The sequence below is a fragment of the Mesoplodon mirus genome (genome assembly GCF_964341445.2).
Source record: "Mesoplodon mirus genome assembly, chromosome: X".
In the NCBI taxonomy this organism is placed as follows: domain Eukaryota; kingdom Metazoa; phylum Chordata; class Mammalia; order Artiodactyla; family Ziphiidae; genus Mesoplodon; species Mesoplodon mirus.
In genome coordinates, this window is record NC_138981.1 from 18,362,003 (window position 1) to 18,375,803 (window position 13,801).

Genomic DNA, 13,801 nt, shown 5'->3' on the forward strand with positions numbered 1-13,801 from the left:
AGAACAGTGAGGAACAGCCCGCAACAAGGCGGTCGGTTCCAGTTTACAGGACTGGATGCGAGCGTGCAAACACGGAGAACCTCCCTGGATCAGCCATCCATTCGTGTGTTTATCTGTTCATTGTTTCTGGAAATACCCCTGCTGGAGATATAATTTTGGAGTCTAAATATTGTGTCATTTCCCCTTGAACATGTTCTCATTTTGCCGTATGGATTCTTTCTGTGTGATAAATGGCTTGTATATTCTTTTCTGGTTTGGAAAGAAGCATGTGAGAGCGGAATAAAGAAATGGTTAGCGAACAGAAGACATCACTGCTCCCTTCCCCACCGTCACCACCACCAGCACCTCAGGCAGAAGGCAGCAGGGCAGATGGGTTTGGGCAAGTCTGCTTTAGTTCTTCAAAGAGGAGAATGTGAAGGATTCTTTTATCATACCTCATTAGCCAGAAACACAAATACTTTCAACCACTGCCATCCTGATTTCACGGAGCTTCTGGTTTTAGGGATTTGCCACCTTCCGGGCTCATCTTAATAATATATTAATCACTGTGAGAAATACTCTTTATGTTACACAGGGAAAGGTTGCACGGTCATTCAACCACACAAGCATGGGCTGGGAAGGAAACACATGGCAGATTTTTCTTCCGGGTATTCTGGTAGCTTGTTTCTATCACTTTTAAGTACTATGAAATTAAATGTCTGAATATCTGGGTTGATGAAATAACTCAAAATCTAGTTCCTTCCCTTCAGAGGAAAAGAAAGGTGGCTTTTCAGTTTTGGTGCTGTATCTTTTAGCCACTGGTGCTCATAACACACACTATTATGTAAACTATCCCTGTGTCATGCTCGGAATGCCAGGTGACACTCGAGGGCAGTGCAACCCAAAGTGAGGTCTGTGGACTAGAGCCAAGATCATGAAGGGCTCGTTCCCGGTACACAGAGAGACAAGCACAGAAAGTGTCCATGTTTGGAAATGCTTATAGCAGCGTGCGCTGGTGCTACTTCCGGACGTGCGGCCAACAGACGCGTCTGGGTGAACAGGGCACAGACCAACATCGGTCTGTCTGCTCCTGCTGGAAGGGGCGGGTGGTGCAGCGCATGCGCGGTGAAGGCAAGCCAGCAGTACCCGACGTCTGTCCGCAGGGGAATGGAAATAAAAATACACTTCACTGCAGACAGTTTGAGAAGTGTGGCTCCGGTGTTCACGCGTGAACCTTCTCCTTCATCACTGTGTGTACGTCTCTATGTACACATATGTGTACGTGCACACTAAGGTGGATGCTTTTCCTTCGCAGTGAAAAAAGAACAAAGCTTCCTCAAGTTTGCTTTGGCCACTCATATAACTGGCCAAATTACACAAAAGTCATTGCCAATAATTTCCTCAATATTCCAGCCCGTGAGCCATTTTTGTTTATTTTCAAGTTTACACTCACACGTGTAGTGCTTACTGTGTGGCAGGACTGTTCTACAAACTTCACGAGATTCATTCATTAACCTCATTCATCTCCTTCCCCTCAACTTTTGGCAGCTTTCTTTCACAGCACAAAAGGCTACACACTGGTCCTGCCAAAAGAAGTCTGCCGTGTGGTGATTGGCTGAATGAGCAAAGCAAAATGCCATTTCTGGCACGGACTTTTCTTACCAAAATCTTACTTCTTTGAACCCCGCAATGAGGAAATGACTTATTGGTTTCCAATGACCCACTCAGTAAAAGCAATAACCACGAGAGGTTGACATCTCCACAGGAAGCCATCTTACACCACCCCAGAGGCGCAGAGATACTGGTACAAACACATATGCCATGACCAATGTTACTGATCCCTTCTCTGCACGCATGGTTCATGCACGCATGTCACACACATGACAGAGGCACAAAGCAAACAAGACAGCGCCAGGGGCTGGTGATGGGAATGCTCCCGCAGCACACACCAAGGAGACGGCACTTATCTCAGGCAAATAAGTCCATGTCCTTGGATCAGAAATTCACACAGACACTTGGCAGAAGCATGAGCAGCTCAGGAAAGTGCAGCTGCATCAAAAAACACAAGAACCCAGATCTTATCTTTACAATTGCCTCCTGCTGTTAAGGTCACTCACTGTAATAGCGTCTGTGGCCCTCCGTCTTTCCCGGTGCAGCTCGGTACAGAATTGTCCCTTCAAAGGTAGTCTTTCCTGACAGTGAATGAGAGAAGAGAAAGGGGAGAGAAAAACAAGAGAGAGGGAAGGGGAGCAAATGATGGCAAAAGAAGGAAGAGGGAGAGTCTTTAACTGAACTTGTCTTCAATGAATCCACTGCAAGAGCTTCACCCACAAAATTAATTAGAAACCATTAGGCAGAATTTAAGAATGTTACAGAATGAGCCCAAAGTCCCCATGCAACCATGATGGCAATGAGCACCGGAATTAGGGCTCACCTCTGCAAATGCCTGGCATGTGGATTATGCCCAATTTGAACCTGGAAGCCACTTCAACATTATACCTCAAGAGTAGGAAAACCTCAACCAGAGGGAATCCAATCAATCGGATTCCTTAGTTAACTCATTCTTCTCTTTGGAGAGTGTGACCCGAACATAATATAGATTTTGGTCCATTATCCTTTAGCTTCTACCCCTAGAGCCCAGTATGATACAAACTGATATTCATGACCCCAAGAGTCTAAACAAGGCACAAAATCCCTTTTAGAAGATTTTTCATTCTTAGTATCTTGAAGCAAGAAAATGTACAAGTATTCTAGAGGGGGGTTTTCACCAATGAGGTTTGAAACCAATCGTGGCTTCCATGTCAATGTAAGGGGTTTTCTGCTTAGCACCAAAGACACCAGAAAACCCTGTTTCCTGAAACATCTTAATTGAGGTTTTGCCATATCCGTCATGAGACTGTACTTAAGCATGAGGACATAGGACTCACCCAGTGTCAAATGCAAATTATCTTCTTTTTTGTTGTTACAAGTAGAGGTTATCAATAGAATAAGACTGGACACATGGCTAAAGCCCAAATCTCTCTGGAACCATGAGTAAGTACATAGACTAAACAAAACACACTCTGCCCCAGTTTGAGGGTGCACACACACACACACATACATACATACATACATACACACACACACACACACACACACACACACACCCTACAGAGAGTACCATCAGCAAGTAAAATGGTTTGATAAAGACAAGCTCAATTAATATATGCATTACTCTAAGTTATGCAAGAAATAGGTCCTATTATGGCTGTGAGCTGAATATCGAACTGGAGGCCAGTTACATAGCTCCCTCATAATAAGTGTGAGGGATGGAAAGGTAGGCTACATTTACAGAGAGACAGAGAGTGGAGCTGAGTGAGAGAGAGCAACCTGTCTCACTTTTTAGAAACATTCTTCAGGAAAATGGGAAATTCCATTAGGGACCATCGTGTAAACTTCTGGGCCATGTCACTCCTAATAACATGAAAGGGATTGTAAATGATCAGATCAACAAATTAAATGGAATCAGGTATTGCCAATTTCTGTGTCCTGCAGACATGGTGGTACACCACTGCTTTGAAATCTGCCCTTTTTGACAGATGTACTCTGTCCAGTTAAAGCAAAAACTGAGATATTCAAATCACTGGCTACATAAGGATAATCCAAAGAAACAAGTGTTTCACATGTTCTCCTTAGACTTGTAGCTCTTGAGGACTTTGATGGCAACGTGGAGCAAGTAACAGTGGCTAGTTTTTATGTGGGTGAATTTTTATTCTGCCTAACTTCCATCACTAAGGTAACATTACTCCCCAGGAATACAGCTGTTTTGTGAGCCAGGCCCCCCAGAACTGAATGGCAGCAGTCCTTTTCATGTCAGAAAAAAGTAAGAAAAAGAAATCAGTATTTCAATAAAGTTCCTCCAAGGACAAGAGAACCTCCCTTTCTTCTTCCCCAGGATCAAGTGTGAGAATCACTGAGGTAGACATGGCCCTGCCGTCTCTGAATGGCCAAGCATTTCTGCAAAACGCCCACCCCCCACCCCGTCCACTGGAAATGGAGCCTGGGCTGGAGGTGAGTGAGGACACATCTAGAGAACAGAAGAGATGGGCAACTGGAAAGTCCATGAATATGAGTGCTGTTTATTTTGCGGGGGGAGGAATATTCTACTGTCACTATTAAATAGTAGTACTTGAAGGCAGCAAACACTGTAAAAGGGAAGCATTTTAAAATTTCAACACAAAATCATATGCTTATGCTAGCATCTAATTTTGCCTGAAACTCTATTTCATCAATTTGCTAATTGCTCTTCACTGCCAACAGAACCTCATACACAAAACAAATAACATTTAATATTAAAAAGTATAGAGACACCAAAGCGCGTGTGTGGGGGTGCCAACCTGGCTTTAGCTCTTATAGGCAAGGGGCACAAGCGTTCCATTTCTTACAGCTAATGAAATAAAATATTTCTATAGCATGGGAGTGGTTTGCCCTAAGTTTTAAAAGGCCATCTCCATCTTTGCCTTCGCTTGACAAGTCACTAAAGTACCTGAACCTAAAATTCAAACGTAAGGAATTAGGAAAATAAGAAAGTCAATTCAAACTTAAATATCATGGTTATTAATGGTTATAGAAAGAAAATGCAAACTTTCTCCCTCTGAAAACTATGGGAAATAGCTTAAAATGTTTCTGTAGCTAAATGATGTTTTTCTTTAAAACAAAAAAACAGGAATACTTTTTAGTTTTACAAGAATTATTTTATAATCTAAGAAATTAAATAATATCAAAAGATGTTGGAAACAGGAAAGTCACATTTATTTCTTAAACGTGAAGCAAAGTATGTATGAAATTGAAACTGGACAGTGGTCATATCTGGATTTCTTTGCCTCTACATCCAAATAAATCTTACAGATCAAGATATTTTCTGATTATAATTTAATGCAATAATATCAATATAATTTGTAATTAGTTCTATTTCACATCATTTAGTCAATACTCGCATGTGCAAAATTGTAACTAAAAAGGTAATTACTTCATCATAATCTGTGATCATAAGAAGAAATAAGTTAAACTGTACTCAGATTTGAAATTTGTCAGATGCTCCGTGAAAGGGTAAACTACAAGCCGTAATGGGAGCAATACCAAAGTATGTGCAAATTATATGCAGCAAGGCCTGCACGTAATGGTGGCTTCATCACTCAGAAGCGAGGCCACACCCAGGACTTCATCTCACTGGGCTTTAGTGTTCTCATCTGACACCAGGTTAGATGAGCTCTCAATTCCTTTCCATCCCTAACATAAGATCCTGCCTGCACAATTACTGCAAACCCTTGGATGTTTTGTTTTTTAAAAACCTAATTTACTCAACATTTTTTTTCACTATTGATCTGTTACATGGGAGCCCATTTCACTCTTTTTTAAAAAAAATTCCCTGTTTTGGTACCATTTTGCAAGCCCTAATGAGTGCATAGATCTGGGTGATAATCATCAGTGGCTGCTAATATTCAAAAAGAAAGATAGCCAGACATTATGAGCCTCCAGATAGACTATCCATCACCACCTATGAAGCAGTTCTGTCCCCCACCCCAAAAAATCTCTCTCTCAAGCCTGAATTTAATCAAGGCCCTAGATCCAATTATCAATTTATATAGAGTAAACGACACAGCAGAGATGAAATCAGCAAAAGGCAGCCTGTGGGAAACAAATGCACAAAGGACCTCAGTTTCTTCAGCAAAAAGTAGCAACGAAAAAAGGCAACATGGAAGAAGAATCTAGAGATTCAAAGAGAGTTGAGACATATCAACCAATCACAGGGTATGTACCTTCTTTGGGTGCAGATTCAAACTAACAAATTGTATTAAAAAATAGAAGACTATTAGGGGAAAGTGAACACTGACCATATAGGTAATTACTTTGAGGAATTGCAATTATTATTATTATAATTCGGAGTGATAATAGTATTTAAGATACCCTTTTATTGACACATATTGAAATATTTATGGATGAAATTATATGATATCTGGGGTTTGCTTCAAAATAATATAGGGGAGGATTGTGTAGTGGTATGATTACAATGAATTGGCCACAGGTTGCTAACTGCTGAAGCTGGGTAACAGGTACACAGGGGTTCATCATACTATTCTCTCAATTTGTGTATGTTAGAACATTTCTATAATAAAAAGTTGACAAAAATCTTTTTGAAAAAGCACCTTTAAAGTTCCATAAATGCTATGAAAGGTAAAGATGCTTTCAAATTTAAATATACAGCAAAAAGTTTCTGCCACTACCTGACAATGAATTTTCTTGTTTGAGATAAAATGTTTAAATCAACATACCAACCAACACAACTGCTGTAACTCTTTCCTTGATAGATTAGATTACCCGGAACAAAGATCTAAAGTTTAGAGATTTCATAACCAACTACCATATATAAAAATACATCAGGGTAAAAGAAAAGCAAGTTCAAGCAATTTATACCTTTCATTCAAAGCTAAAAATGCCTCCTCAGAGTAAGAAGGATTCAGCAAGCATTTACTGAACACCTACCACGTGTCAAGCTGTCATGGCACACTTCCTTATAAATAAAATGCAATGTTTCTTCAATTGCATTCATCCATTGGTTAACAAAACTAAACTGAATAACTATCCTCAAAAACCTTCTGGAAGTAGCAATGTGAAGACTACAAATATCAAAGAAGTGTGTGCACATACAGGGGTAGATGTGTGTGTGTATAACAAAGAGATGTATAAGGATACATTGTACACAAAGTTTTCTTCATATGTACCAGGATACAGATTTTATCTGTCTTAAAAAAAAAACCTCCCCCAATGTCTACTAGCATTTAAATTGAGAGGATTTTTATATGATGTCACTAGGATCTCTGAAAATTACCAAAATGGTGCTAACATTAGGAGTATGACTTACTCCCAGATTCATGTATTTTTTAAATATAAATTTATTTATTTAATTTATTTATTTTTGGCTGCATCGGGTCTTCGTTGCTGCGCGTGGGCATTCTCTAGTTGCGGCGAGCAGGGGCTACTCTTTGCTGTGGTGTGTGGGCTTCTCATTGTGGTGGCTTCTCTTGTTGCGGAGCATGGGCTCTAGGCACGTGGGCTTCAGTAGTTGTGGCACGTGGGCTCTGTAGTTGTGGCTCACAGGCTCTAGAGCGCAGGCTCAGTAGTTGTGGCGCACGGCATGTGGGATCAGGGCTCGAACCCGTGTCCCCTGCATTGGCAGGCGGATTCTTAACCACTGCGCCACCAGGGAAGCCCCAGAGCCATGTATTAATTAAGCAGTCTCTGTGAAAACTGTAATTTATGAAGGGTATTAAGTGGGCTGGTCTAACAAAGACCTTTATTAACTATGGTTCGGCTCATACCAGAGTAAAAACCTAGATATCTTTTGTGCATTAACTACATTTGTCTTTCTCAGTTCTATGATAAAAGTAAATACACATTTACTGTAGTTACACTAGATGTTATCCCTGGGGGAAACTGCATGAAGGGTTCATGGGACTGCCCTGTACAGTGGTGGTTTTTTTTTTTTGGTTTTGTTTTGTTTTCTGGCAACTTTCTGTGACCCTATACTTATTTCAAAACAAAAACGTGTTTCTTTTGTAAAGTAAAGCACACTGAAACTACTAACACCATTCTCTGGGGATAGGGAACGAGCAGATTCACTCTAAAACCAAAGGTTCCACATAGACAAATCTTACCAGTATACATAATTTCTGCATGTGATCTGATCTAATTATATATATTTTACCATCAGAGTGTAAACAGTTACTGAACAGCCTGTGAGAACACTGAGATGGTATTTCTCTCTCTTTCAGGGGATTATTTCAATTTAGCAAGCCCTAGGGACATTATAATCACATCTGCTTTCCTGTGAAGCCCTTTGTGACCACTGCTGTCCCTACATCCCCATGGGACCGGCCTCTCTGTGCCTGTGTATCCCACTTTTCCTCAGATACCCGGCTAGCAGAGCACGTGTGGCACTTTCCTGAACTGTCACTGACTTGTGCACCCCCTTTCCACAGTGCGAGCTGACTGAAGACAGGGACCCTATCTGATTTGTCTCTGTATATCTTCAGTGCCTTGTACAGCATCTTAGTAACAACAGGGGCCAAGTAAAAGCTGAATGAATGAAGAATAGAAGAAAAGAAGGAAAGCAGGAAGGATGGATGGATATGGACAGACAGATAGAAAGATCAATAGATGGGCCCTCTTCTCCTTAATTGCACATACAGGACGATTACAAAAGCCATGTAATTATTTCACAAGCATCCATCCTTGTTAGGAGAACATGCCTCTCCAGAGACCTCAAAAACCCCCATGACAAGGGACAGTTCCTGTGGTAACTAAACATGGCTGCCGGAATTATTAGGCTCTCGTAGTTCTGAAATGGCAGGTTTTAATCGAATGAGCGTTGGGGACAGCAGTCTCCATGAGAGAAACAGCCCCTTCAGAGCGTGTGACAGAAGGCTAAGTGATTGGGAAGACCATTCCACTCCGCCTCCTAACCTCCTGCCCTGGGAATTCCAGCACTGTGTGCTTTGAGCTAAGGGGTCAAGCAGGGTCAAATGTCCAAATTATTGACTTGGAGTAAGAGGAGACAGTTTATTTCAACAGTTCCAAAAATACAAGAGGCATGACTTCTCTGAGCTCCAGCTCTGAAAGCATACCTAACATGGCAGGATATCAAGAGGTCAAGGTTCTCCCAAAGATGTGGTCCAATACCTCTCCAGATCTCCTTTTCTGCCTGAGTACAGGAATCCCAAAGTAATTTCCAAACGCAGAGACAATGCTTCAGTGAGCATAGTACTAACCGGTGTGCAAGCAGCCTCAACTTACTAACTGGCTGTGTCCCAAGAATTCATCATGATTAACAATGAAAGTGACCACTTAATAGAGGGTCTTCTATAGGTGAGGTGGTTTATATACATTATTGCTATTGGAACTCATAACACACTTGCACAGAAATAATGGTAAAATGACCCGATCTGGTCCTCCCTCCAAGAAAGCCCATTTAATCCACAATATCCCTAAGATATAGTATTCTTATTATGGGACCCAATTACCAGGTACAATACTATTCCAGTGTATGAAAGGAGACACTACGGCAGTTAGAATTCTAATGTGCAATTTGGAAGCCATAGAAGTCCCACTATCATGGGGTCAAGGACACTTTCTGCCCTCCCGGCCATACTCATCAGTTGGCCCATGTTAGCAGAGAACCTCCTTGCCCCAAACCAGAGAAGGCAGCAGGAGCTTCAAGATGCTTCCTTTGCCCCCAGATCACCTCCTGTCTTTCCTATCATAGACCCCAGGATGGAATGAGGCTCAGGGATGGGGAGCCCCAGACTCTGGAAGCCACTGAGCCAATCGGCCAATGCCACGGAAACGCCAAGTGAGGGAGGTGGCCTGAGCACGACTCCAGAAATGGCTTTACCTCCAAACTGGGGATTTGCCCAATCATGCTACTGGTTAAATAAAAAGAGACACAACTAACTTGAAAATACCACTCAAGTCAGATTTTTCCAAATGGAAAAGAAAGCTGTTTAAGAATTATCTTGACAGGACTGAGCTGTCTTCTGCAGCCCCAGGGAGTGCCAGGCCGCTAAGACACAGTCGAGCCTCTACGACATTCACACCCATGACCTTGGCTCAAGACGGCACAAGAGATACACAGACACCCACGTAGGAAGTTGGGTTAGCGACTGGGAGAACAAAGTTTCCCGGTCCTGACCTTTGGCTCCATGAGCTGGAAAAGGCAGCAGAGAAGCTGGAGGGAGGAGAGCTTCAGGCCCTGGAGAGAGAAAGACCTGGAGTTCGTTCTCACCATCACAGATGGACACGCATGCTCACCCGAGGTGGGGCTGGGCCCTCAGCTGGCTTGGCAGACTTTCAAGGGAGCTGGCACACACGCGTCCTGAACATTGCCCTTCTCCCCACCAATGATTTGTGTGTGGGGTGTGTGTCTGGGTGTGGGTGTGGGTGTGGGTGTGTGCCATTTTCTCCAAGTTCCTCAAGAGATGCTGAGAAATATTAACAATCTCATTTGGTTCATTTTAAAAATAATTATCAACTTGCACTGAGTGACATTTTAGAAGTATACGGAGGCACAGCAACATGGGCCATCCATGGGGGACTATGAAGGCTGACAGTCACCTATCCAGAGATGTTCAGTGTGCATCTGCGCAGGGGGAAAGGTATGCACGTCACACCTTTACAATGATAAACCTACTAAACCACGGTGGGTTAAGGCAGCATAACCAAGAAAATATTCATGAGCTTCTGTCACAATTGCTTAGCACAGGCAGTGGAACCAAGGGGAGGCTGGAGCGGCACTCGTGGGTGCCCCCACCCCTGTCCTGCATGGTGGGAGGACTTCCTTACTTGACTTGGAGAGCTGCTCATCCTGGGAAATGCCGAGGTCGTCCGACTCCCCTGACAGCTCCTTGATGAAGTTGGAAGGAAACATTCCAGTCTTTCCATTGAGAACACCTTCCCACCATCCTTCTTCTACCTGCACAGATGTGAACAGAAGAACAGAGGCAGGGTTCAGGTTAGACGTGGTACTTGTCAGTTTTCTCTCCCATCTGTACAGTGCCGAGTGCAAAGCTCACACGGGGAGAGCTGCAGGACACAAAGCTTACAGGTTAACAGGGAATGAGAAAGCAGACTTCACAGGGTCTCGAGATTCAGACTCAGGAAGGGGGGTTTAACCTAGGGACCATAAACGCAAGTGGAGAAGAATTAACACTTCATTTCCACTAACATCCAACTGAAATTTGGCATTTCCTTTGATTAGGAATATACGTAACATACAAGAGTAATAGAAGGACCTGTGACGTGACACCAACCAAGTCGTATTTTCATATCACATCATAGATACTGTGGGTATTTCAAGATATTGTTTGCACTCATTGCTACTTTGAAGTGGTGGTAGTTATCACACCTGCTGGGAGACCTTGTTATTTAATGTATTAATAAGGAATTATTTATTATTTATAATAAAGAAGTACACATAGATTAGTATACCAAAATTTGCTTTTAAAGTAGCTTGATAGCTACTTTAATATAAATGGTTCCTTTTGTAACCTTATGTGTTTTATTTTATGCATATAAAACCATTATTTAAAAACTGAGAATGGCTTTCCCAGACTACCAAACCTAACTTGATAGCCTAACAAAAACAGTTAAGAATCTGTGGAATAAAAACTCAATCAGAAGGTAGAAGGACTCCCTGCAGCTTTCTTGAAGGTTCTAGATTACCCTGAGATGAACTGATATGGGATGAAGGGAGGTAGGGAGGGCAGCCAGACTGCAGTCATCTGGGCCGGGGAGTTGAAGGCTGGATCTGGGGAGGGGTGAGAATGAACAAGGCAGGTGTGGATTTGAGAATCTGTGAGGGATTCTGAAGCTGGTCTTCAGCAACCAATTAGCTGAGACGAGGGAAGTGTAAAAAAAAAAAAAAAGTCATCCCCCAATTTTGTGATGGAGCCACTAAAAGAACAGCAGAAGTCAGAATAGTGAACTGGCTTCTCGGAGGAAAATAACAGGTCATTTTGAGAACAAGGAAGCACTTAGTTACCAGTATGGTGTAGTATAATAGAAAGAAACCTAGAAACTTTTTGGAATTTTTTTTGGCCATGTACATGTATTACTTCTTCAGATCAATAAACACAATTTAAAAGCTTAAATAATTAAAACAAAAAGAAAATTAGAGTCAAAAGCCCAGTTCAAATCGTATCTTGTGACTCATCGAATGCCCTACTAACTGAACCCTGGCTTTCCTATCTGTACAGTGGGATACTTAGTACACCTGATCAGTGTCAGAAATAGATGTATTATGATTCTACACTAGGGGCTAGGGACACAGGACTGTACAGGACATATCCTTTTTTTTTCCCCTCAAGAAGTTGACAATCTACCAAGGTAGAAAGGACACATGGTTTAAAGATGGTGGAGGGTGGGCATGACCAAAACCTAGCAATGCAAGGTAAATAGAAAAGAAAACACCATGACTTAGCACAAACCAAATGTGTTACACAAAGTTGAGCTCGCCGAGATCTGGGATGCTAAAGGAAGGCTTGGAGAAAAAAAGGAATCAAAGTTAAGGTTGGCCTTGAAGAGCAGAAATGCCAGGTATAAGCAGGGGAGGGTGTGTGAGAGACATTCAGGAGGTGCTGACACAGCCTCAGAATGGAGACAACCAGAATGGCGTTTTAGAGCACAATTTAGGGAGCTCATGGGGTACAGACTCACAGAGTGGCCATCATATCTGTGTGATCACAGAATCTTCGGGAAAGAATCCAGACAATGGCACCTGTGCATGACTAACCTTATTCAATACCAAATCACGGCATTTCACAACGTTTCCGTTGAAATCATTCCATGTGTCTACGTCAACTCAACCGTTATGTATTATCCTTTCAAGGAGCTTTTTATAGGATTAGAATGGTTAGGAAGATTCACCATAAGCCTGAATTTAAATAGTCACAGGATTTGTAGCATGGGGTCCTTTGTGCTTGTCCTGAATAAGGAACCATAAAATGACCTTCTTTCTCCCAGAAATCACAAGGCAGGAGGGAAAGACCAAGGGCACGGACCACAAATGAGCAGTCCCTGGCGTAATCCCCGACAGCACAGGGCAGCTGGGCCAATTCCATTCGATTCAGTTTGACAGTATCTAAAACACTCCTGTTCCCAGTAATAAGTGGCTCCAGCCCGAGATCCCTGAAGGAAGTGCGCCTGATGTGTGGGATCGGCAGGCTGCCTGCTGGAAAAACAGGGGTGTCTTCACCTCGCCACATCCCCACATCCCTGTCACAGCACAGTCTGAGAGGAATGGCCAACAGGGAACCAGCAGACGTCTATCCTTAGCCTCATGGCGCGCAGAGTAGCAGACAATCAAACCACTGCTCGTTGCCTGGGGGGTACACTTCCCATTACAGGCACCACGGAGCAGGCGGGCGTCTGTCCCCAGTAGCAGAGAGAGCTGTTCGGTGCTATTTCTTCCTAAAGACTGCTGCTCTGGTTGCAAGATTCAGGCCGGTGATATGAGACAAATGATCCCCAGCCCCACACTATCCCTCTTCAGCGAAATTCTAGTTCAACTTCCTGCATAAAGATGATGACACTGAAGCCCATAGTGATTACATTCACTCATGAATGGATGGATGGATGAATGAATGCATGGCAGGGAAATCAATTGGGGGAAATCCTCCATGGGGGCCTATGAGGCCCTGATTCCCCCACAAAAGGAATTTTCCTTCCTGTGAGGAGCAAAAGGGACCAGGAGACCCTGACTATATTGCACACTGTTCTTAATTAGGTAACACCACACTCAGGTCTGTGTGACCCTCCTGATTCCACCGATATTTAATGAGCACCTACTCTGCACTGCCCTAGGACTTTGGGACAGATTCACTGGTGAACAAAACAGATGAAGACCCCATCCTTGAAAAGCTTCTACAACAAGAGTGGAACATACAGAGTCTGCACACCACCTGCTTAGAAATCAAGTTGCTTATGTTTATGTTTCTATATTTAAAGAGAGAAATGCATCCCTTTGTAATAAAGTGAGAATTATGGATGTTACCAAGGGCTTATGATTTCTTTCCCAAGGAAAGCATTAAAAGGGGACAGACACCTACCTTCTCCCCACCAACACATACTCATCAACAGGCTTCTGCAGGCCCTGGCTCTAGGTTGACAACAAACCCCTGTGTTCCTCGGAGAGCAACCCAGCCAGCTCTGGAGCCCATGGCTGTGTTCCAGGAGAGAACCCCACCTTCAGTCCAGAGCTGGGAGCAGGGCAGCTTTACATGGTAGTGTT

General features: G+C 42.9%; 1 protein-coding gene across 6 annotated transcripts in view; it reads right to left on the reverse strand.

Annotated features, from left to right (window-relative positions):
• The window catches only part of SH3KBP1 (SH3 domain containing kinase binding protein 1), a 345,258-nt gene that overhangs the window by 142,584 nt on the left and 188,873 nt on the right, over positions 1-13,801 (reverse strand). For all 6 annotated transcript variants that reach the window (XM_082609983.1, XM_082609979.1, XM_082609980.1 and 3 more), the window contains one exon: positions 10,357-10,486. In XM_082609983.1, the coding sequence (XP_082466109.1) occupies positions 10,357-10,486 (130 nt within the window). The remainder of the gene's footprint in view (positions 1-10,356; positions 10,487-13,801) is intronic.